Source organism: Heptranchias perlo, chromosome 2, assembly GCF_035084215.1.
Source record: "Heptranchias perlo isolate sHepPer1 chromosome 2, sHepPer1.hap1, whole genome shotgun sequence".
NCBI lineage: Eukaryota > Metazoa > Chordata > Chondrichthyes > Hexanchiformes > Hexanchidae > Heptranchias > Heptranchias perlo.
Window position 1 is genome coordinate 98,900,008 of NC_090326.1, and position 18,961 is coordinate 98,918,968.

The window sequence follows — 18,961 nt, forward strand, 5'->3', positions numbered from 1 at the left end:
AGGAAGAAAATGTTGTCGATGTATCTGGTGTATAGCGTTGGTTGGAGGTCCTGTGCAGTGAAGAAGTCGTGCTCGAACTTGTGCATGAAAATGTTGGCCTATTGGGGTGCGAATTTGGTCCCCGTGGCTGTCCCGTGTGTTTGGGTAAAGAACTGGTTATCGAAGGTGAAGACATTGTGATCCAGGATGAAGCGGATGAGTTGTAGGATGGCGTCTGGAGATTGGCTGTTGTTGGTGTTGAGTATTGATGCTGTCGCAGCGATGCCGTCATCGTGGGGGATACTGGTGTAGAGTGCCGAGACGTCCATCGTGGTGAGAAGTGTTCCTGGTTCAACTGGTCCGTGGGTGCTGAGTTTTTGTAGGAAGTCTGTAGTGTCGCGACAGAAGCTGGGGGTTCCCTGTACGATGGGTTTCAGGATGCCCTCGACGTATCCAGAGAGGTTCTCACACAGGGTTCCGTTGCCTGATACGATGGGACGTCCGGGTGTGTTGGCTTTGTGTATCTTTGGGAGGCAGTAGAAGTCTCCCACGTGGGGAGTACGTGGGATGAGAGCACGTAGGATGCTTTGAAGGTCCGGATCGAAGGTCTTGATCAGTTTGTTGAGCTGGTGGGTGTGTTCTTTGGTCGGATCTGCGGGTAACTGTCTGTAGTGTTCCTGGTTGTCCAGTTGTCGGTATGCTTCTTTGCAATAGTCCATTCTGTTCTGTACGACAATGGCTCCTCCTTTGTCCGCTGGTTTGATGACGATGTTGCGGTTGGTCTTGAGAGCGTTGATGGCGTTGCGTTGTGCTCTGGTGACATTCTGGACTGTCTTGTGAGTGCGGCTGATGAATCTGGCATTGACTCATCTCCTGACAGCTTGAGCATACATGTCAAGCTTAGGGCAGCAACCCTCCGGAGGAGTCCTACAACTCATCCGCTTCATCCTGGATCACAATGTCTTCACCTTCGACAACCAGTTCTTTACCCAAACACATGGAACAGCCATGGGGACCAAATTCGCACCCCAATAAGCCAACATTTTCATGCACAAGTTCGAGCACGACTTCTTCACTGCAAAGGACCTCCAACCAACACTATACACCAGATACATCGACGACATTTTCTTCCTATGGACCCACGGTGAAGAATCACTGAAGAGACTACACGATAACATCAACAAGTTCCATCCCACCATCAAACTCACCATGGACTACTCCTCAGAATCGGTTTCTTTCTTGGACACACAAATCTCCATCAAAGACGGGCACCTCAGCACCTCACTCCACCGCAAGCCCACGGACAACCTCACGATGCTCCACTTTTCCAGCTTCCACCCCAACCACGTCAAAGAGGCCATCCCCTACGAATACACAGGATCTGCTCAGACGAGGAGGAACACGATGGACACCTACAGACGCTGAAAGACGCCCTCGTAAGAACGGGATATGACGCTCGACTTGTCGATCGACAGTTCCGATGGGCCACAGCGAAGAATCGCATAGACCTCCTCAGAAGACAAACACGGGACGCAACCAACAGAGTACCCTTCATCGTCCCGTACTTCCCCGGAGCGGAAAAACTACGCCATGTTCTCCGCAGCCTTCAACATGTCATCGATGACGACGAGCACCTCGCTAAGGCCATCCCCACTACTCGCCTTCAAACAGCCACCCAACCTCAAACAGACCATCGTTTGCAGCAAATTACCCAGCTTTCAGGAGAACAGCGTCCACGACACCACACAACCCTGCCACGGCAACCTCTGCAAGACATGCCAGATCATCGACACGGATACCACCATCACACGAGAGGACACCACCCACCAGGTACATGGTTCATACTCCTGTGACTCGGCCAACGTTGTCTACCTCATACATTGCAGGAAAGGATGCCCTGGAGCATGGTACATTGGCGAGACCATGCAGACGCTGCGACAACAGATGAATGGACACCGCGCAACAATCGTCAGACAAGAGGGTTCCCTCCCAGTCGGGGAACACTTCAGCAGTCAAGGACATTCAGCCTCCGATGTTCGGGTAAGCGTTCTCCGAGGCGGCCTTCGAGACGCACGACAACGCAAAATCATCGAGCAGAAATTGATAGCCAAGTTCCGCACCCATGAGGATGGCCTCAACCGGGATCTTGGGTTCGTGTCACGCTACACGTAACCCCACCAGCAGGGGGGAAATAAAAGTGATCTGTTTTTAATATTCTGTCTGTCTGTCTGTGTAATTTGACACTGTGTATTCAGTGTACTGGGACCTATTGTTTTCCGTGGCTAACCTGTCTGAACACCAACGACACCTTTTGATTGGTGTGATGGTGTCCCAGCCTAATATAAGATATGTGATTTGAGAACCTTTCACTCATTCACCTGACGAAGGGGATAATCTCCAAGCTTGTGTTTTTAAAATAAAGTTGTTGGACTATAACCTGGTGTTGTAAGATTCCTTACGTTTGTCCACCCCAGTCCATCACCGGCATCTCCATCTCCGGAGATATATATTTGTCTTGCAGGGGGTATAGCTCAGATTCACCAGAATGGTACCAGGACTTAAAGGATTAAATTTATGAGGCTAGGTTGCATAAAATTGTCTTGCATTCCCTTGAGTTTAGAAGGTTGAGGGGTAACCTAATCAAGGTCTTCAAAATAATAAAGGGATTCAGTAGGGTAGATACAGAGAAACTATTTCTCATGGGGAATCCAGAACAAGGTTGGAGTTGGCCATTTAGGAGTGAAAGCAGGAAGCACTTTTTCACACACAGGCTAGTGGAAATCTGGAACTCACTCCTCAAAAGGCAGCTATTGCTGGGTTAATTGAAATTTTCAAAGTAGATTTTTGTTAGGTGAAGGTATGAAGGGGTATAGATCAAAGGTTGGTAAATGGAGTTGAAGTATAGATCAGCCATGATCTAACTAAATGGCGTAACAGCCTCAAGGGGCTGAATGGCCTACTCCTGTTGCTATGTTCCATGGGAGTTTCTTTGCAATACAGGTTGGGAGATACAAGACGAAGGTGCTACAGTGGTGGGATAGAGCAATTACAACATGACAAGTTTACATAAACAGTTGCCATTATAAATGTGGATGTAATTTATATTGGAAATGCGCAGACGTGTATAAAATGGATAAAACATATTTCAAAAATGCTGGGGAAAAGTAGTTTCGAAGGACACATGATCTAAAGAACAATGGAAAGAAAACTTGAATTATGTAGCATCTTTTATGACCTCAAAACGTCCCAAAGTGCTTCACAACCAATGATGTACTTTTTGAAGTGTGGTCACTGTCGTGAACTTAGTCCTTGAAATGCTAAAAGACATAGATATTGAAGATTTAAGCAAGTTATTTAACTTAATTTGTGATCATAAATTTGAGTACAAAATTAACAAGGTTCAAAAAAACCAAGAGATTAGGAGTGTTTCCAACATAATAGCAGGTTTCTACAATTGACTCTCAATAAAAGTTGCCATGTTTTGGAAGTTTTTGACCATTTTTCTGTAGAAAACATTTGGAAGAAAAGTTACTTTTTAATAGCTTTTATGTTCAGACAAGTTTTTTCTTAAAGTTTAGCAAGTTTAAATGCTAATGAGCCATCATTGATATTTCCCCATAGACGGTAAATAATCAGTAATTCGTTGACTGTTTTGGCAATCCTCAAACACCTCACGCCCATTGTATTGTAAAGTCTTTGATCCTATTTTCTGGCTGCAAAAGCGATATGGCAGTGACTCGGACACAGACTGGCAGGGATGCTTTTTGAAACAAGATGCTGCGCAGGCCATCAGATCTTTAAAGAGAAAGTTGTGAGGGTTTTCATAGACTAAGGTCAGTTAGACTCTACCTTGTTTAAGTGAAGTAAGATAACCCACTAATGTGGAGAAGTGAGGCGCGTTCAGTATTTTGTATCATTATGTGAAGGTAAATTGTATTGTTTGAATTAAGTGAGTCCAATCAAAACGGTCATTCCATGCTTTCATCTTGCTATGAAATAAAACAGCTTACTAATTGGTATCAGGCCTCATCTCCCAAGCTTGCTCGCTCCACCTTCAGAGAGATTGAGAAGCATTTGTGTGAAACACCCAAATATCCAGTCCCGATCCCAAGGGACTGCTATTGTTACGTGCCTGGGTTATGCTATCGTGCAAGTAGATACAGGGTAGTTTGAGTCAGCTCCCATAAAAGTAAGACGCTCAGGCTGCATACAGGACTGACTGATGCCACTGAAACCAACAAGATATCTATGGCAGACTCGAATTTGTAACATGCAGCTTTTAAAAGGGACTGAATGAATATCCAATTAGAAATGTAATTGAAGGTTAGGTGGTGGAAAGCGGATCAAAGCAGAATAATGTAGATTCTACTGTTGGATTGATAGTTTTTTCTTGATTTTGTTTTGGAGGTAAGAAGGGAATTCCATCGAGCTTTAGTTCAGAAGTTTTACCTGTGGTTACGTACCTCCCTTGGGAAATAACTGGGATAGAGTGCGCTTTTGCACACATTGTATGTACCTGTTAGAAGGAGCAGGCTGGATGTTCTTCATCTTTTTATTACGAAAAAGTATGAAGGAATTTGTTGAAGTATGCGATCATCTGTTATTTATATTGCCATTGCATATCCTAAAGTTATGCTGTGCTGTCTTTGTGTACACTAGTGTCCAAAACATCATCTAAATAGTTCTCCAATTTCCAGCATTTCATTTTTTCTCCTTTTTATTAGCATCTAAGTATTAACAGGAAAAGCAAACTTCAAATTGTTGCAAATAAAAATGGATTTAAGTAGTCCTTTTTGCAACCTGTTGTGCCACCACACTATCCCATTATGTATATCTTCTAATATTTTATCTTTTTTCTTAATTAAGACATAAGTAAATGTTCGTTTACTATGCCATATTAACTTCTTTTCTCTTTCAATAGGATCTGCTGACACAGTTGCACCATTATAGTTCAGGAATCAAACAGAGTGCTCTAATTGGCCTTAAAGATCTTGTATCCCAGCATCCATCAGTAATCACATCTCATCTCTCTAGTATTCTCAGTGATGTAGCAGCTGTGTTCACAGACAAAGACCCCACAGTCAGATCAGCAGCTGTCCAACTTTTACACTTCCTTGCTCCTAGAATTTCTGGTGATCAGATGGCTCCTTTTTATCCTTTGGTTAGTGCACACCTTTCCAGTGCAATGACTCACATTGTGGAGGGGATACAGGAGGATGCCTTGAAGATACTAGATATTTTGTTGGAACATTTCCCTGAGCTTCTCACAGACCACAGCAGCATCCTGCTGAAGAATTTTCTGGAGCTTATTTCACACCAGAGATTGTCAAAGGAATTGAAAACTGGAGGGAAGATGTCTTCTTGGATGCTGTCTGTCAACCCAAACCGCCGAATTACTTCTCAGCAATGGCGGCTTAATGTACTGAGCAGGTTAAGAAAATTCCTACAGGCAATTGTTGAGGGTTCAAGCCAGATCGTGGAGAATGAAGCTATTTTTGAAAGTGACGACAAGACTGGGTCTGGACATGTGACCACGTTGCAGGTCAACTGGGAGCATTATGTAACTGGACAGCAACACATACAATTATATGAGCACTCTGGATCCCAACCCAGTACAATAATTCCATTCAGGCTAAGGTGAGAAACTTCAGGCAAATCTGGGCATGAATGCTGTTCAGTGCTTGGGGCAATATATAATATACATTTGTGATGTTTCCCTCACTAAGAAATGTTTAAATGACTGCAGCTTTACCTAAATCGAGTAGAAAGGATTTTATTTGAGCTTGCGTTGTAATCTTGTTAGCTCTATATGCACTAACATGCATTTATTGAGAAAGGAACACCGTTAGCCACTTAATCTACTGAGCTGCTAATGCTCCATAAATCCATTTAAATTATATTTTAACTCTTCTGCATGTCTGGCCTTCCATACAATTTAATTCTGCCTCATCAATAAACTTAAATAGGCTTATCTGTATCTAGGTAAGGTAATTGGTAAAGATTGTGATAAACAGAGCCTAAGTTTCTGTTGGATACACAAATTTATCTCTACTCAACATGAATAATTCCCATTTAGAGCCTCTTTTTTTAAAAAAAAAAATATGATTACAGTTATAGTTGTAGTTTAATGGCAATCAATTAATCTGTAAAATTAGATTACTGCCTTCATCACTCTAGTGCATGTTTGCTCCTTCCGATTAACTCCTGAACTTGGTGACTGATATTGAGGTATAGTTCCATAGGTACCAGCTGCATTTCAGTATCTTGCCAAATTGACTGTCCTGCATGTGCTTGGATAGTGAATGATGGGTAACTATATGGGGGACCTCACAGCTAAGCCTGCCTTCAAATAAGCAGGTTCAGCATAAATATCGAATAAAATCTCAGGGTGTTTGTTTTTTCCTTTTTCCAGCCTTGTGCTGAGGCTTGCTGTAGCACTTTCACTGCTGCCTAAATTGAGATTCGCTAACTTGCCTGGGTGTCAGCTTAGCTTTGTGATGAGGTACATTTACTTACTGAACCATTGGAGCTCTGTTAAGTTGCTAACCTGGCAAAATTTATCATTGATTCTACGAGTCTGAGGGACTTCATGTGTACTTAATGCCAAGGTTTATTAGTTCAACTGAACTAACCTAAGGGAGAAAGAAACTGGGTTGGGCAGGGGGAGGTGGATGCACTCTTCCTCACTAGAAATATTGTTTGGGGGAGAAAAATCATGTCGAGGGATTATCTGAAATGACAGATTAACAAAGAAAGCAAAATTAGGGATATCTAAAAGGTAAAACTCTTAAATATTTTGCAGTTTTTTAAACACTTAGCTGGAGTACTTTATATTGAAAGTATTATTCCCTGTACTTTAGTTGTGCATTTAATAAAATTGAATTTACATTGCAACGGTCTAATGAATTTCATTAGTCAAACTCTTTCTTTCATGAACCCACATTAGTTTATATCCTTCAGTTTCAAATGGACCCTGAATGCCTTCCTTTATTGTAGACTTTCTGATCAGCATTAAGTAAAACACCTAATAATTTCTAGGCTCTTGCTCCTGCTTTTTACCAAAAGGCTGGAATTGGCTACAGTGATGCCGGTATTTGACATTGGGCCAGAAATTGCTGCAGTGGTGGGTTTCACGGCGAACTATGTTAATTGGACTTTTAAGCTCACCATTAACATTGCATTGTATTTGCACTACAAATTGCTGGAACATCAATCCAATGTTTGCATTGATGTCAGTGTCGCATCTGGGATCTCATGAACATTGTGCCCAATGACTTATCAATGATAGAGAAAGAAAGAGCGAAAGACGGAGAGGGAAGTGGGGTGAATTAGAGTCAAACCAAATATCGACTAAGTAGAATATAAGAGAGGGAAAGAAATATAGTGGATTAAGAGAGGAGAAAAAAAAGACCGAAAGGAAAAGTAAGAGAAAAATTAAAAATAACAAGCAGAAGGACGTTGTAACCAGGTTGTGTTTGGGAGTTGCTGTATTAGTCCTTGAGAAGTTAATGAGTAAATGGCAGGGTAGGTGTGCGAAATGTACAAACATTCTTGACCCATGAAATACAGAACCAATGGCCCCATACATGATCAGGAACAGTGGAACATTGAACTGCTTTCATAGGAAAATAGGAATTATGAGTCAAAAATAGGAATTAAGAGTGGAAAAAAGACCATTCTGGTAGTCGCATGATACAATGATAATAGAGTTGATAAATCGATCAGATTCAGAAATGACATGATGAAAATCCCAGTGGTGGAGAGCTTTGGGAACTATAGGTTCAAAGTCACCTTTTTCCTCCCAAGCATGCTACACGTCATGTATCAAATTATTTATATACTATGTCCCAAAATGTTATTTTCTGAAAGAAATGTATCTAATTTGAATGAGTGACCCTCTGCTGTGTGTCGAAACAACTTTGCGTCTTGAAAATTATTGCTTTCCGACACTAACAGAGCAGTGTGGCTGGCAAGACTGGCACAAAAAAACTGCTAAGACAGATAAAAAGAATTTTAAAAAACCTCTTGGAACAATTCTGCTGGAGTGAGATTCCAGAGCTTCATTGGTCCCTTTATGGGCCTTCAAGGTTGAGTGTCATGTCAGCACCATAAATCACATCATTACTAGGGTCCTCTGCGACATTAATTACCAGCCCTAAATGGCTGCGGCGGGAATAATTCGCAGTAATGTCGTAAATCCAGCAATTTCGCGATTACCATTAAGTTCAGTGGGGAGCCTCATGGCGAGATTGAATTTTTATCGGCTTTGGCGAGGCTAACAGAGGAATGCTGCAAATCATCCAGCAATTTGTAGAGAATCAGAATTTGTGGCGTACCTCTTTTACTGTGCAAGTTTCTGGATTTTTTTACGAGTTAGTTATTTTGTTCCTTTTGCAAATTAGGGCTAGTACCTAACTGATCTAGCAAGACCATATTTAACCTTAAACTCATACCGTACTAAAATCATTTTGTTGAATTGGCACACTTAGCACGTACACAAAGTCACTCTCCTGGTCTGTCTCAATTTTATTATTTATGTGATGCCAAAACCTGCTACCTCAAGGACCCATATTGCAACTAGTGGAGAATTGCAACCTTTACTCTTGCATTTAGTGTCAACTGCACATACTTAAATAGATTTCTATATTAAACCATATATAAAATGCTATTTAATGCTCATATTTATATTGGACCCTTCTGGACACACAAAAAGCAAAGATGTGCTATGGAGAAGGTGTTTATTTGATTATTGTATTGAAGATTCAGCTATAAATAATACAGGGAATGGGAATAAACTGGTTCCAAACAGGATTGACATATAGTGGCCTTATCCCTTGAGTATTTGTACAAAATAAAACCCCTTTTGTATACTTGAAATTTAAGAACGAAAAATAAGTTGATCTTGATTAGAGCTGCTCTCTTTGTGCTGTTTCTGAGACTGGATGATGTAACATGACTTCACCTCACTATCAGTTCTCAGCAACCCCTCATGTTGGCAATTAGGAATTACAAATTTAAGAACAAGGAACAGACGTATATTTCTTTGGATGAGTACCAAAGTTTAATACTATTGCAGGACCTCCTCATCTGGGGTATTGTAGTGAGCAGCAGTGGTATTTCCTACAAGCATAAAATACCTAGTGGTGATCCATCTTTTTGGTAAAAGGAAACTACGTTTGCAAGATGTGCCTGACTTGCTGAGTATTTCTAGCATTTTCTATTTTTATTCCACATTTGTAACATTAATTGCCTTTTTTCTTGTTTATTTGATAGTTTGTTTTTTACTATTTGCCAATTATTCTTCTGTTCCTGGTTTTCATGCTTTTTTATCACTTGCAATTCTCAAAATTTTCGTCAGTCTTTTTCTTTTCCATTTTTATCTCCTTTGCTAAATATTGAAGATTTTCTTCAGCTTTTGAACAATGGATAGATCTGTAGCTGGCAATAATGTGACTAAAAATTGCATATGTTTGGCAAGGAATGTTCTGTGGATCAATATCTTTACTGTTGATGCTGAACTGAAATGTGTAACTCTTTATAATGTATTATTTTTCCATTAATGTACCCCAGACCTTCACTTGGTGCCGAAGAAGGTTTGTCCTCGGTGGAGAATTTGAAAGGCTTCATTCAGATACTAGTGCCCCTTCTTTTGGAGTGTTGGGTGGAAGCCTCTCCTGCTCAGCTTGCTGGCCCAACACCAGGTAATCTACTTGAACCAGAAGCCATGATGCTTAAGCTGCAGGTTCTCAGCATCATCCAGCTGTTGTGGAAGCTAATGCAGCACCAGGATGAGACTCAGAAACTGGTAAGGAAGTACTTCATTAATTTTAGAATGAGGTAGAGTTACTGCAGTGATTTTGTTTTGGGCGGAAATTGAAGTCACTTAATTTTTTTTTACTGAGGAAGCAGGCTATGGATAATACACCTTTTTTTTGCTGTTAACATTTGTTAGAAAGTGTCAAAGTAGGAGGGCTAAAACTTGAACTGAAATTGGGGTGGTGCATTGACTTTGTATGTAAGAGTATGAGCACTCTGTACTATGGAATGGAATGAATTAGGTTCTATCTCCAATCTGCTCGTTTCCTGATCTGAGCAGAAGCTGTGGAGTCTCTTGCAGGGGAAGGGAAAATTGCACGGGAGACTTGTACCTGTGTAATAGCTAATTCATGACAACCATTTGGAGGAAACATTGGTAGAAGTCGGAGAACCAGCAGCACTGTGGTTCTTGTGGTAGCAGTCATAAAGACCAGATGAACCTAAGGAATTAAGGGAGTGTTCAGCCTCCGACACCCCACACTCTGGGAAATCCCTCCCCAAACCCCTCTGCCGCTCTATCTCCCTCTCTCTTAAGACTCTCCTTAAAACCACCCTGGTTAGACCGCACCTGGAGTACTGTGAGCAGTTCTGGGCACTGCACCTTCGGAAGGACATATTGGCCTTGGAGGGAGTGCAGCGTAGGTTTACTAGAATGATACCCGGACTTTAAGGGTTAAGTTACGAGGAGAGATTACTCAAATTGGGGTTGTATTCTCTGGAGTTTCGAAGGTTAAGGGGTGATCTGATCGAAGTTTATAAGATATTAAGGGGAATGGATAGGGTGGATAGAGAGAAACTATTTCCGCTGGTTGGGGATTCTAGGAGTAGGGGGCACAGTCTAAAAATTAGAGCGAGACCTTTCAGGAGCGAGATTAGAAAACATTTCTACACACAAAAGGTGGTAGAAGTTTGGAACTCTCTTCTGCAAACGGCAATTGATACTAGCTCAATTGCTAAATTTAAATGTGAGATAGATAGCTTTTTGGCAACCAAAGGTATTAAGGGATATGGGCCAAAGGCAGGTATATGGAGCTAGATCACAGATCAGCCATGATCTTATCAAATGGCCGAGCAGGCACGAGGGGCTGAATGGCCGACTCCTGTTCCTATGTTCCTATTTTCCTGACCCCTCCTAATATCTTTTTTGGCTTGGTGTCCCTTTTTTTCCTTAAGCCTATATGAAACACTTTTGAACATTTTTCTAAGCGAAAGCTGCTATGTGCTTTTGGAGAAGTTGTTAAATATAATGGAAAAATGTTGAGTTACTTGATATGTGTTTTCTGTGCATTTGGAAATGGAATGTTGTGACCGCCTCTACAATTTTTAGTTTGTATCGACGTCTCAAGACTAGAGGTCCCTATACAAACAACTAAGTGCCTGGATCAGGGCGTCCAGATTGAAGTTCTGGGTCCAGGTGCGGCCCCCAATCCGAGGCATTGCATTCCTGTTTGTGTTTGTGTTTCTTATTCTGCTTCTTATTCAGTAGGCCTGGAGGTTTGATAAGGGCTGTTCTTTGTGCTGTTTCATTGGTGAGTAAATGCTGATCAGCACTAATCTTCAGTATCAACAATTTGAGACATAGATGAATTGTTGAGAACCTGGATTTAAATTTTATATGTGGCCTCCAAGGCTTCATGGTAAGTACCTTTTGTGGCCCTGCAAAACCAAAAGTTTGGACATAGCTGGTCTAATATTTTACTATGCCCAGTTACAGTTAAATGTATGCAGGTTAAATAAACTACCCACTCTTTCCATATTTTTCAGGAATCCTGGCTGCGGAATCACTATCTCTGTGATTTTAAAGATCAGTTCATAAAACATTTTCCTTATTCTGTGTTGGAGACAGCCAGATATAAAAAGAAAGATGGGACTAAAAAGTAAGTGAATAATAGATGCTTACCATTAGAGCATTTGTTATTGCGTTGAAGCTGTAAGTAGCTTTAAAGTTAAGAATGGGGTGATGCAGTTTGAACCTTTTTTCACTTGTGGAATTTATGTTTGAACTAATGGGATGAAACTTCTGGACAACTAAGGTTCCTAATTGTTCTGGCAGTCACAGTGCAGTTCTTGCAATGTGCAAACGCACCCACAACTTGGCAGTGGTTTGGTATTCTCACTCTTGAGAAGCCATAAATATGGCAAGTGTGGGAAATAAACGTCATGCTGAGGCATGTTTTTGGTGTGGTATAAGAGGAGCTTTACTCTGCATATAATTTTTACTAAAACTGACTTAGAAATGCTTGATGTTCACACTGGATGAAAGTGTGGAAGAATGTTTAATTCCTTTTATCTTGGTGTTTTTCACATCTTAAGAACATCTCAAATTACTTCATAGCCATAAAGTACTTTTGAAGCCACTGTAGTCACTGTTATGTCGGCAAATGTGGCAGCTAATTCGCACACAGCAAGATCCTACAAACAGCAAATGACCAGTTAATCTATCTCATGGTGGTGTTAGTTGAACAATGCTTTGGGATTTCTTGTTTTTTTTAATTTGTTCATGGGATGTGGGTGTCGCTGGCGAGGCCATCCCTAATTGCCCTTGAGAAGGTGGTGGTGAGCCGCCTTCTTGAACTGCTGCAGTCCGTGCGGTGAAGATTCTCCCCCAGTGCTGTTAGGAAGGGAGTTCCAGGATTTTGACCCAGTGACCATGAAGGAACGGTGATATATTTCCAAGTCGGGATGGTGTGTGACTTGGAGGGGAACGTGCAGGTGGTGTTCCCGTGTGCCTGCTGCCCTCGTCCTTCTAGGTGGTAGAGGTCGCAGGTTTGGGAGGTGCTGTCGAAGAAGCCTTGGCAAGTTGCTGCAGTGCATCCTGTGGATGGTACACACTGCAGCCACAGTGCCGGTGGTGAAGGGAGTGAATGTTTAGGGTGGTGGATGGGGTGCCAATCAAGCGGGCTGCTTTGTCCTGGATGGTGTCAAGCTTCTTGAGTGTTGTTGGAGCTGCACTCATCCAGGCAAGTGGCTAGTATTCCATCACACTCCTGACTTGTGCCTTGTAGATGGTGGAAAGGCTTTGGGGAGTCAGGAGGTGAGTCACTCGCCGCAGAATACCCAGCCTCTGACCTATTCTTGTAGCCACAGTATTTATATGGCTAGTCCAGTTAATTTTCTGGTCGATGGTGACCCCCAGGATGTTGATTGTGGGGGATTCGGCGATGGTAATGCTGTTGAATGTCAAGGGGAGGTGGTTAGACTCTCTCTTGTTGGAGATGGTCATTGCCTGGCACGAATGTTACTTGCCACTTATGAGCCCAAGCCTGGATGTTGTCCAGGTCTTGCTGCATGCAGGCACGGACTGCTTGATTATCTGAGGGGTTGCGAATGGAACTGAACACTGTGCAATCATCAGCGAACATCCCCATTTCTGCCCTTATGATGGAGGGAAGGTCATTGATGAAGCAGCTAAAGATGGTTGGGCCTAGGACACTGCCCTGAGGAACTCCTGCAGCAATGTCCTGGGGCTGAGATGATTGGCCTTCAACAACCACAACCATCTTCCTTTGTGCTAGGTATGACTCCAGCCACTGGAGAGTTTTCCCCCTGATTCCCATTGACTTCAATTTTACTGGGGCTCCTTGGTGCCACACTCGGTCAAATGCTGTATTGATGTCAAGGGCAGTCACTCTCACCTCACCTCTGGAATTCAGCTCTTTTGTCCATGTTTGGACCAAGGCTATAATGAGGTGTGGAGCCGAGTGGTCCTGGCGGAACCCAAACTGAGCATCGGTGAACAGGTTATTGGTGAGTAAGTGTTGCTTGATAGCACTGTCGCAAACACCTTCCATCACTTTGCTGATGATTGAGAGTAGGCTGATGGGCTGTAATTGGCCAGATTGGATTTGTCCTGCTTTTTGTGGACAGGACACACCCGGGCAATTTTCCACACTGTCTGCTAGATGCCAGTGTTGTAGCTGTACTGGAACAGCTTGGCTAGAGGCACGGCGAGTTCTGGAGCACAAGTCTTCAGCATTACAGCCGAGATGCTGTTGTTACCCATAGCCTTTGCTGTATCCAGTGCACTCAGCCATTTCTTGATATCACGTGGAGTGAATCGAATTGGTTGAAGACTGGCTTCTGTGATGGTGGGGATATCTGGAGGATGGATCATCCACTCGGCACTTCTGGCTGAAGATGGTTACAAACGCTTCAGCCTTGTCTTTTGCACTCATGTGCTGGACTCCGCCATCATTGGGGATGGGGATGTTTTCAGAGCCTCCTCCTCTCGTTAGTTGTTTAATTGTCCACCACCATTCACGACTGGATGTGGCAGGACTGCAGAGCTTTGATCTGATCCGTTGGTTGTGGAATCGCTTAGCTCTGTCTATAGCATGTTGCTTCCGCTGTTTAGCATGCATGTAGTCCTGAGTTGTAGCTTCACCAGGTTGACACCTCATTTTTAGGTACGCCTGGTGTTTTTCCTGGCTCTTCTACACTCCTCATTGAACCAGGGTTGATCCCCTGACTTGTTGGTAATGGTAGAGTGAGGAATATGCTGGGCCATTAGGTTACAGATTGTGCTGGAATGCAATTCTGCTGCTGCTGATGGCCCACAGCGCCTCATGGTTGCCCAGTTTTGAGTTGCTCGATCTGTTCTGAATATATCCCATTTAGCACGGTAGTAGTGCCACACAACACGTTGGATGGTGCCCTCAGTGCGAAGACAGGTCTTCGTCTCCACAAGGACTGTGCGATGGTCACTCCTACCAATACTGTCATGGACAGATGCATTTGCGACAGGTAGATTGGTGAGGACGAGGTCAAGTAAGTTTTTCCCTCGTGTTGGTTCACTCACCACCTGCCGCAGGCCCAGTCTGGCAGCTATGTCCTTCAGGACTCGACCAGCTCGGTCAGTAGTGGTGCTACTGAGCCACTCTTGGTGATGGACATTGAAGTCGTCCCCACCAGAGCACATTCTGTGCCCTTGCTACCCTCAGTGCTTCCTCCCTTTTGTTGCCCCATTTAAGCATGTGTCACCTAAATCATATGTAACATTCTAAAAGCAAAAATCTTTCACAGTTCATTTCAGTAAAAGCCAATTTGGCTTAGTGTTAACTTATTAGTAGCCAATAATCCTGAAACGGCTAATGTTGCTGTTTATAGGAAAGTCGTCTTAGGAACAGACATGTGTGTGCTGGTGGCATATTCTAATTTGTACCTTTGATTAAATCTACAGTGTTGCCAATAAACTATATAACCAATTCCAGATAATTATATAAAATGCAGCTGTCATTTTGGAGTATTTTGAATACACTTGTATTCCAGTATCATTTAAAAGAGGCAAGCAGATTTTTCAGATTATAACAGATTTAACCTTGGTTTTAATAAATTGCTTGCAAGTATTGTACACTATTAAGTGTAAATCTACAGGAAAAATCTTATTGCTTATTTTACAAAATTGAAAGCACATATGGAAGAGCCTTTTAAGAACAAAATTTGCATTTAAACCAGTAACTTTCAGTTTTTGTGACTACCTGACAAACCGATAGAGAACCCAGTTGCAGTGATAATTGAAAACTGACAGCATTCTGCAAGATTTCATCTTTGGAATTTCACAATATCCTCTTTTGATAGGTGCAGCTTGGCCCTGAGAGTTTTAATGCAACTGTGAGAAATAGTTTCTTAAAAGGATCCCTGAACTCTCTTTGCACTTTTGCTGTAATTCCCAGAAGGGAAGTTGTACCTATATTTATAAGGACATTTGTCTCTACTACATCCTTGCAGACAGGACTTAAGTAAACAGCATTGCACAGCCAGTGCTGACTTTTTTTCCTAGTCTGGTGCCTCCTGATCAACATCTGGGCACGTCCTGGATGCTGATATTTGGGACCACAAAGGACTACTCCCAATTGGTGTCAACAAAGCAGTTTTGCAGTATGAGTAGAGAGCTAAAATATTTTTTTCAATTCTGCAGTGGCCATACAAATTCATCTTTGTTCATTCAGTTAGAATGTCTGGTGAACTTCTTGGGTTCAGATGTTAACAGGTTTAAGAACATAAGAACATAAGAAATTGGAGCAGGAGTAGGCCAATCGGCCCCTCGAGCCTGCTCCGCCATTCAATAAGATCATGGCTGATCTGATCCCAACCACAAATCTAAAGAACACAAGTAGTCGGAGCAGGACCCGGCCACATAGCCCCTGGGCCCTCTCCGCCACCCACAGGGCATTGACCGATCCGAACTCAGCTTCATGTCCAATTTCCTGCCCGCTCCCCATAACCCCTAATTCCCTTTACTTCTAGGAAACTGTCTATTTCTGTTTTAAATTTATCTAATGATGTAGCTTCCACAGCTTCCTGGGGCAGCAAATTCCACAGACCTACCACCCTCTGAGTGAAGAAGTTTCTCCTCATCTCAGTTTTGAAAGAGCAGCCCCTTATTCTAAGATTATGCCCCCTAGTTCTAGTTTCACCCATCTTTGGGAACATCCTTACTGCATCCACCCGATCAAGACCCTTCACAATCTTATATGTTTCAATAAGATCGCCTCTCATTCTTCTGAACTCCAATGAGTAGAGTCCCAATCTACTCAACCTCTCCTCATATGTCCGCCCCCTCATCCCAGGGATTAACCGAGTGAACCTTCTTTGTACTGCCTCGAGAGCAAGTATGTCTTTTCTTAAGTATGGAGACCAAAACTGTATGCAGTATTCCAGGTGCGGTCTCACCAATACCTTATATAACTGCAGCAATACCTCCTTGTTTTTATATTCTATCCCCCGAGCAATAAAAGCCAACATTCCGTTGGTGGTAATATTCCGTTAGTGGTAATATTTGTACCTGAGTCAAACGATTGTGAGAGGAGCATTGAAAAGTGACAAATTAAAGTTGGAGTATCTTCTGCATGTGGAAGTTTTTCTATTTCTTTTTAAACGGTACAGATTTGGGTACTTAGTATTGAAAATACTCCTTTCTCCCATACGTTGTCCTTCACCTTACTACACCATGGGAAATGAACACCTTCAGCAGCAGAAGAGGAAAAGTTCACAAGAAAAAAGGATCAAACTGCAGTTTCTCAAGTGATGTAGTATGATAGGAGAATTTTTTTTTGTTCATCAAGATCAAATATGACAGCTAGGAAAATCCATTTTTGGCACCCACTCTGAGCATTGAACTCTTTCAGGTCAGATATCACACAGATTTGATTAAATCTGTTTTACTCCAAAAATGTGTTACTCCCCAACCTCTGAAGAGCACTTTTGACTGCTCCAGCATGACTGTTCCATTTCCCACAGCAATTTCTGAATTATTTCTAATTTATGCTGAATTATTGTTAGTATTAGATGTTGTAACTGGTATTTAAGTAAAGCATAATTGTGGGGATGTGAAATTTCCCCAGAAATATAGTTGTGAGTGTGGACTGTGGAAAGAGCATTTTGGGTTATATAACTGGGTGCAGTTTGATGTTAGTGGTGGGAGCATTTTGAGATGATAAATTAATAATACTGCTTTAGAAGCAAGCATATTGCAGAGAATTAAGGCATGTTGGTGTAGGCACATTTTTTCTTATTGATAATATAGTAGTGTCAACAGTGGTTTCATACTATGGATTATTATGTACTAGGAGCTGAGTGGGAGGCCCAATCTCATTTCACATATAAGGCCCTTGCAGCTGGCAGAAAGAGTACTTTCACTCTACCATACTAGATTGAAGCCTAAGTACCAGAGGTGCAATTAGTGTTCTAATTTGCCTTGCCACGCAATCCCCCTGTTTTGCTTTGGACTTCAAGAAAAAGTTACTTCACTGCTCAAAAGTGCCTGAAGGCCATTAAATCTTTTTGTAGCAAAGATGAATTCCTGATGATATGTGGATAAGAACAGTTTTTGTTGGAATACCATTTGCTGTTTCATAGTTCTTAATTATGTAAGTGGTAGTTTTTATGGTAATTAGACATTCGAACAAGTTTCTTTTAGATTTTCATAAAACAATGGAGAGAGAGTGCACTGTTACCATTGTTAGGTCTACCAAACTGCAGCAACTCGGAGTGTATTATTGCAAGCATAACCCCATTTCCTGACAGCCCATGTAATAAAATGAGCTGTGATAGATGAACCTTTCAGTAAGATTTCCTGCTTTAAAAAATCATTTTTAAGACCAGCCTTTTTTGATTTAAGTTAAAGAGGACAACTTTGATAATTGACTATGATTTCACTATCAACACATTAGCACCTTCTGATAAAACATCTGTGCAGCTTTTCTCCAAAACAATTTTTAACTAATCAAGCCATTAATATAACAGCTGGAAGATGGTGTAAAGAAATCATTAATAAAGTTTATTTTTTTTGTTTTTTTTAACCTAGTCCTGCATCGTTAAATGTGTAGCAGAAGAAAGTCATGTTATATTTTTATCACTTATTTTCAGGGACAAACAAGCAGCAGCATTCATGAACGGTACAGACCATCCTCTTGCCTTGAATCTGGCATTGTGTCAGGTCATGGTGTCACTTACCAATGCTTCAACTGTCCATCTGGATACTGACTGGTTAGAGCAAATTCGAAAATTTGTCACAGAAAGTTTGTCAGACGGCAGGAAGTTGACCTTTCAGCAGCTGAACGGGATGCTGATGTTGGTGTGGAGACTTGTACTGATACAGCGCAACAGAGGTGAGATGAAATATTGAACAAGATGACTAAAGCATTTAATAGAGTTGATAAAGACTTGTCTAGTATGTACATTGCAAACACACTGAGGCAATGCTTGTGAATTAGGTGGTTGTGACACATTGGCATTGTGATACATATCTTCCATAAACCGCTGGCTCCTGAAAAGTTTTAAGTAACTTTTTATATTTATTGCAGTTTTCAAACGTATTGAGGTCCTGCATGTTTATTCAGTGCTGGTTTGAAACGTGAAGTTATAGAGCACTGAATAAATTATAATGCCATTTTTGCATGAACATTTTTGAGGAAGCATTTTTAGATTTTCAAAATATGTTCGATGTAAAATAGTAAGAAAGGAAAGGGTTTTTTTTGATTCTCCAGTTTTCTTATCTCTTCTCTATGGACATTGGGTACCTTGCCCAGGTGGCTATCCTGCATGTGGAAACCTAGATAAGTGTTGGCAGGCTATTCAGCTCTGTGGGCATCACAGCGGAGCATCATCCTGTCTTCACTGGACATCCACACTGTTGCACATCTGTAGCAGGAGTCGCTGTATAATC

General features: G+C 41.8%; 1 protein-coding gene across 2 annotated transcripts in view; it reads left to right on the plus strand.

Annotated features, from left to right (window-relative positions):
* The window catches only part of tex10 (testis expressed 10), a 139,019-nt gene that overhangs the window by 19,300 nt on the left and 100,758 nt on the right, over positions 1-18,961 (plus strand). For both annotated transcript variants that reach the window (XM_068004919.1, XM_068004927.1), the window contains exons 3-6: positions 4,901-5,616; positions 9,550-9,784; positions 11,560-11,672; positions 18,163-18,404. In XM_068004919.1, the coding sequence (XP_067861020.1) occupies positions 4,901-5,616; positions 9,550-9,784; positions 11,560-11,672; positions 18,163-18,404 (1,306 nt within the window). The remainder of the gene's footprint in view (positions 1-4,900; positions 5,617-9,549; positions 9,785-11,559; positions 11,673-18,162; positions 18,405-18,961) is intronic.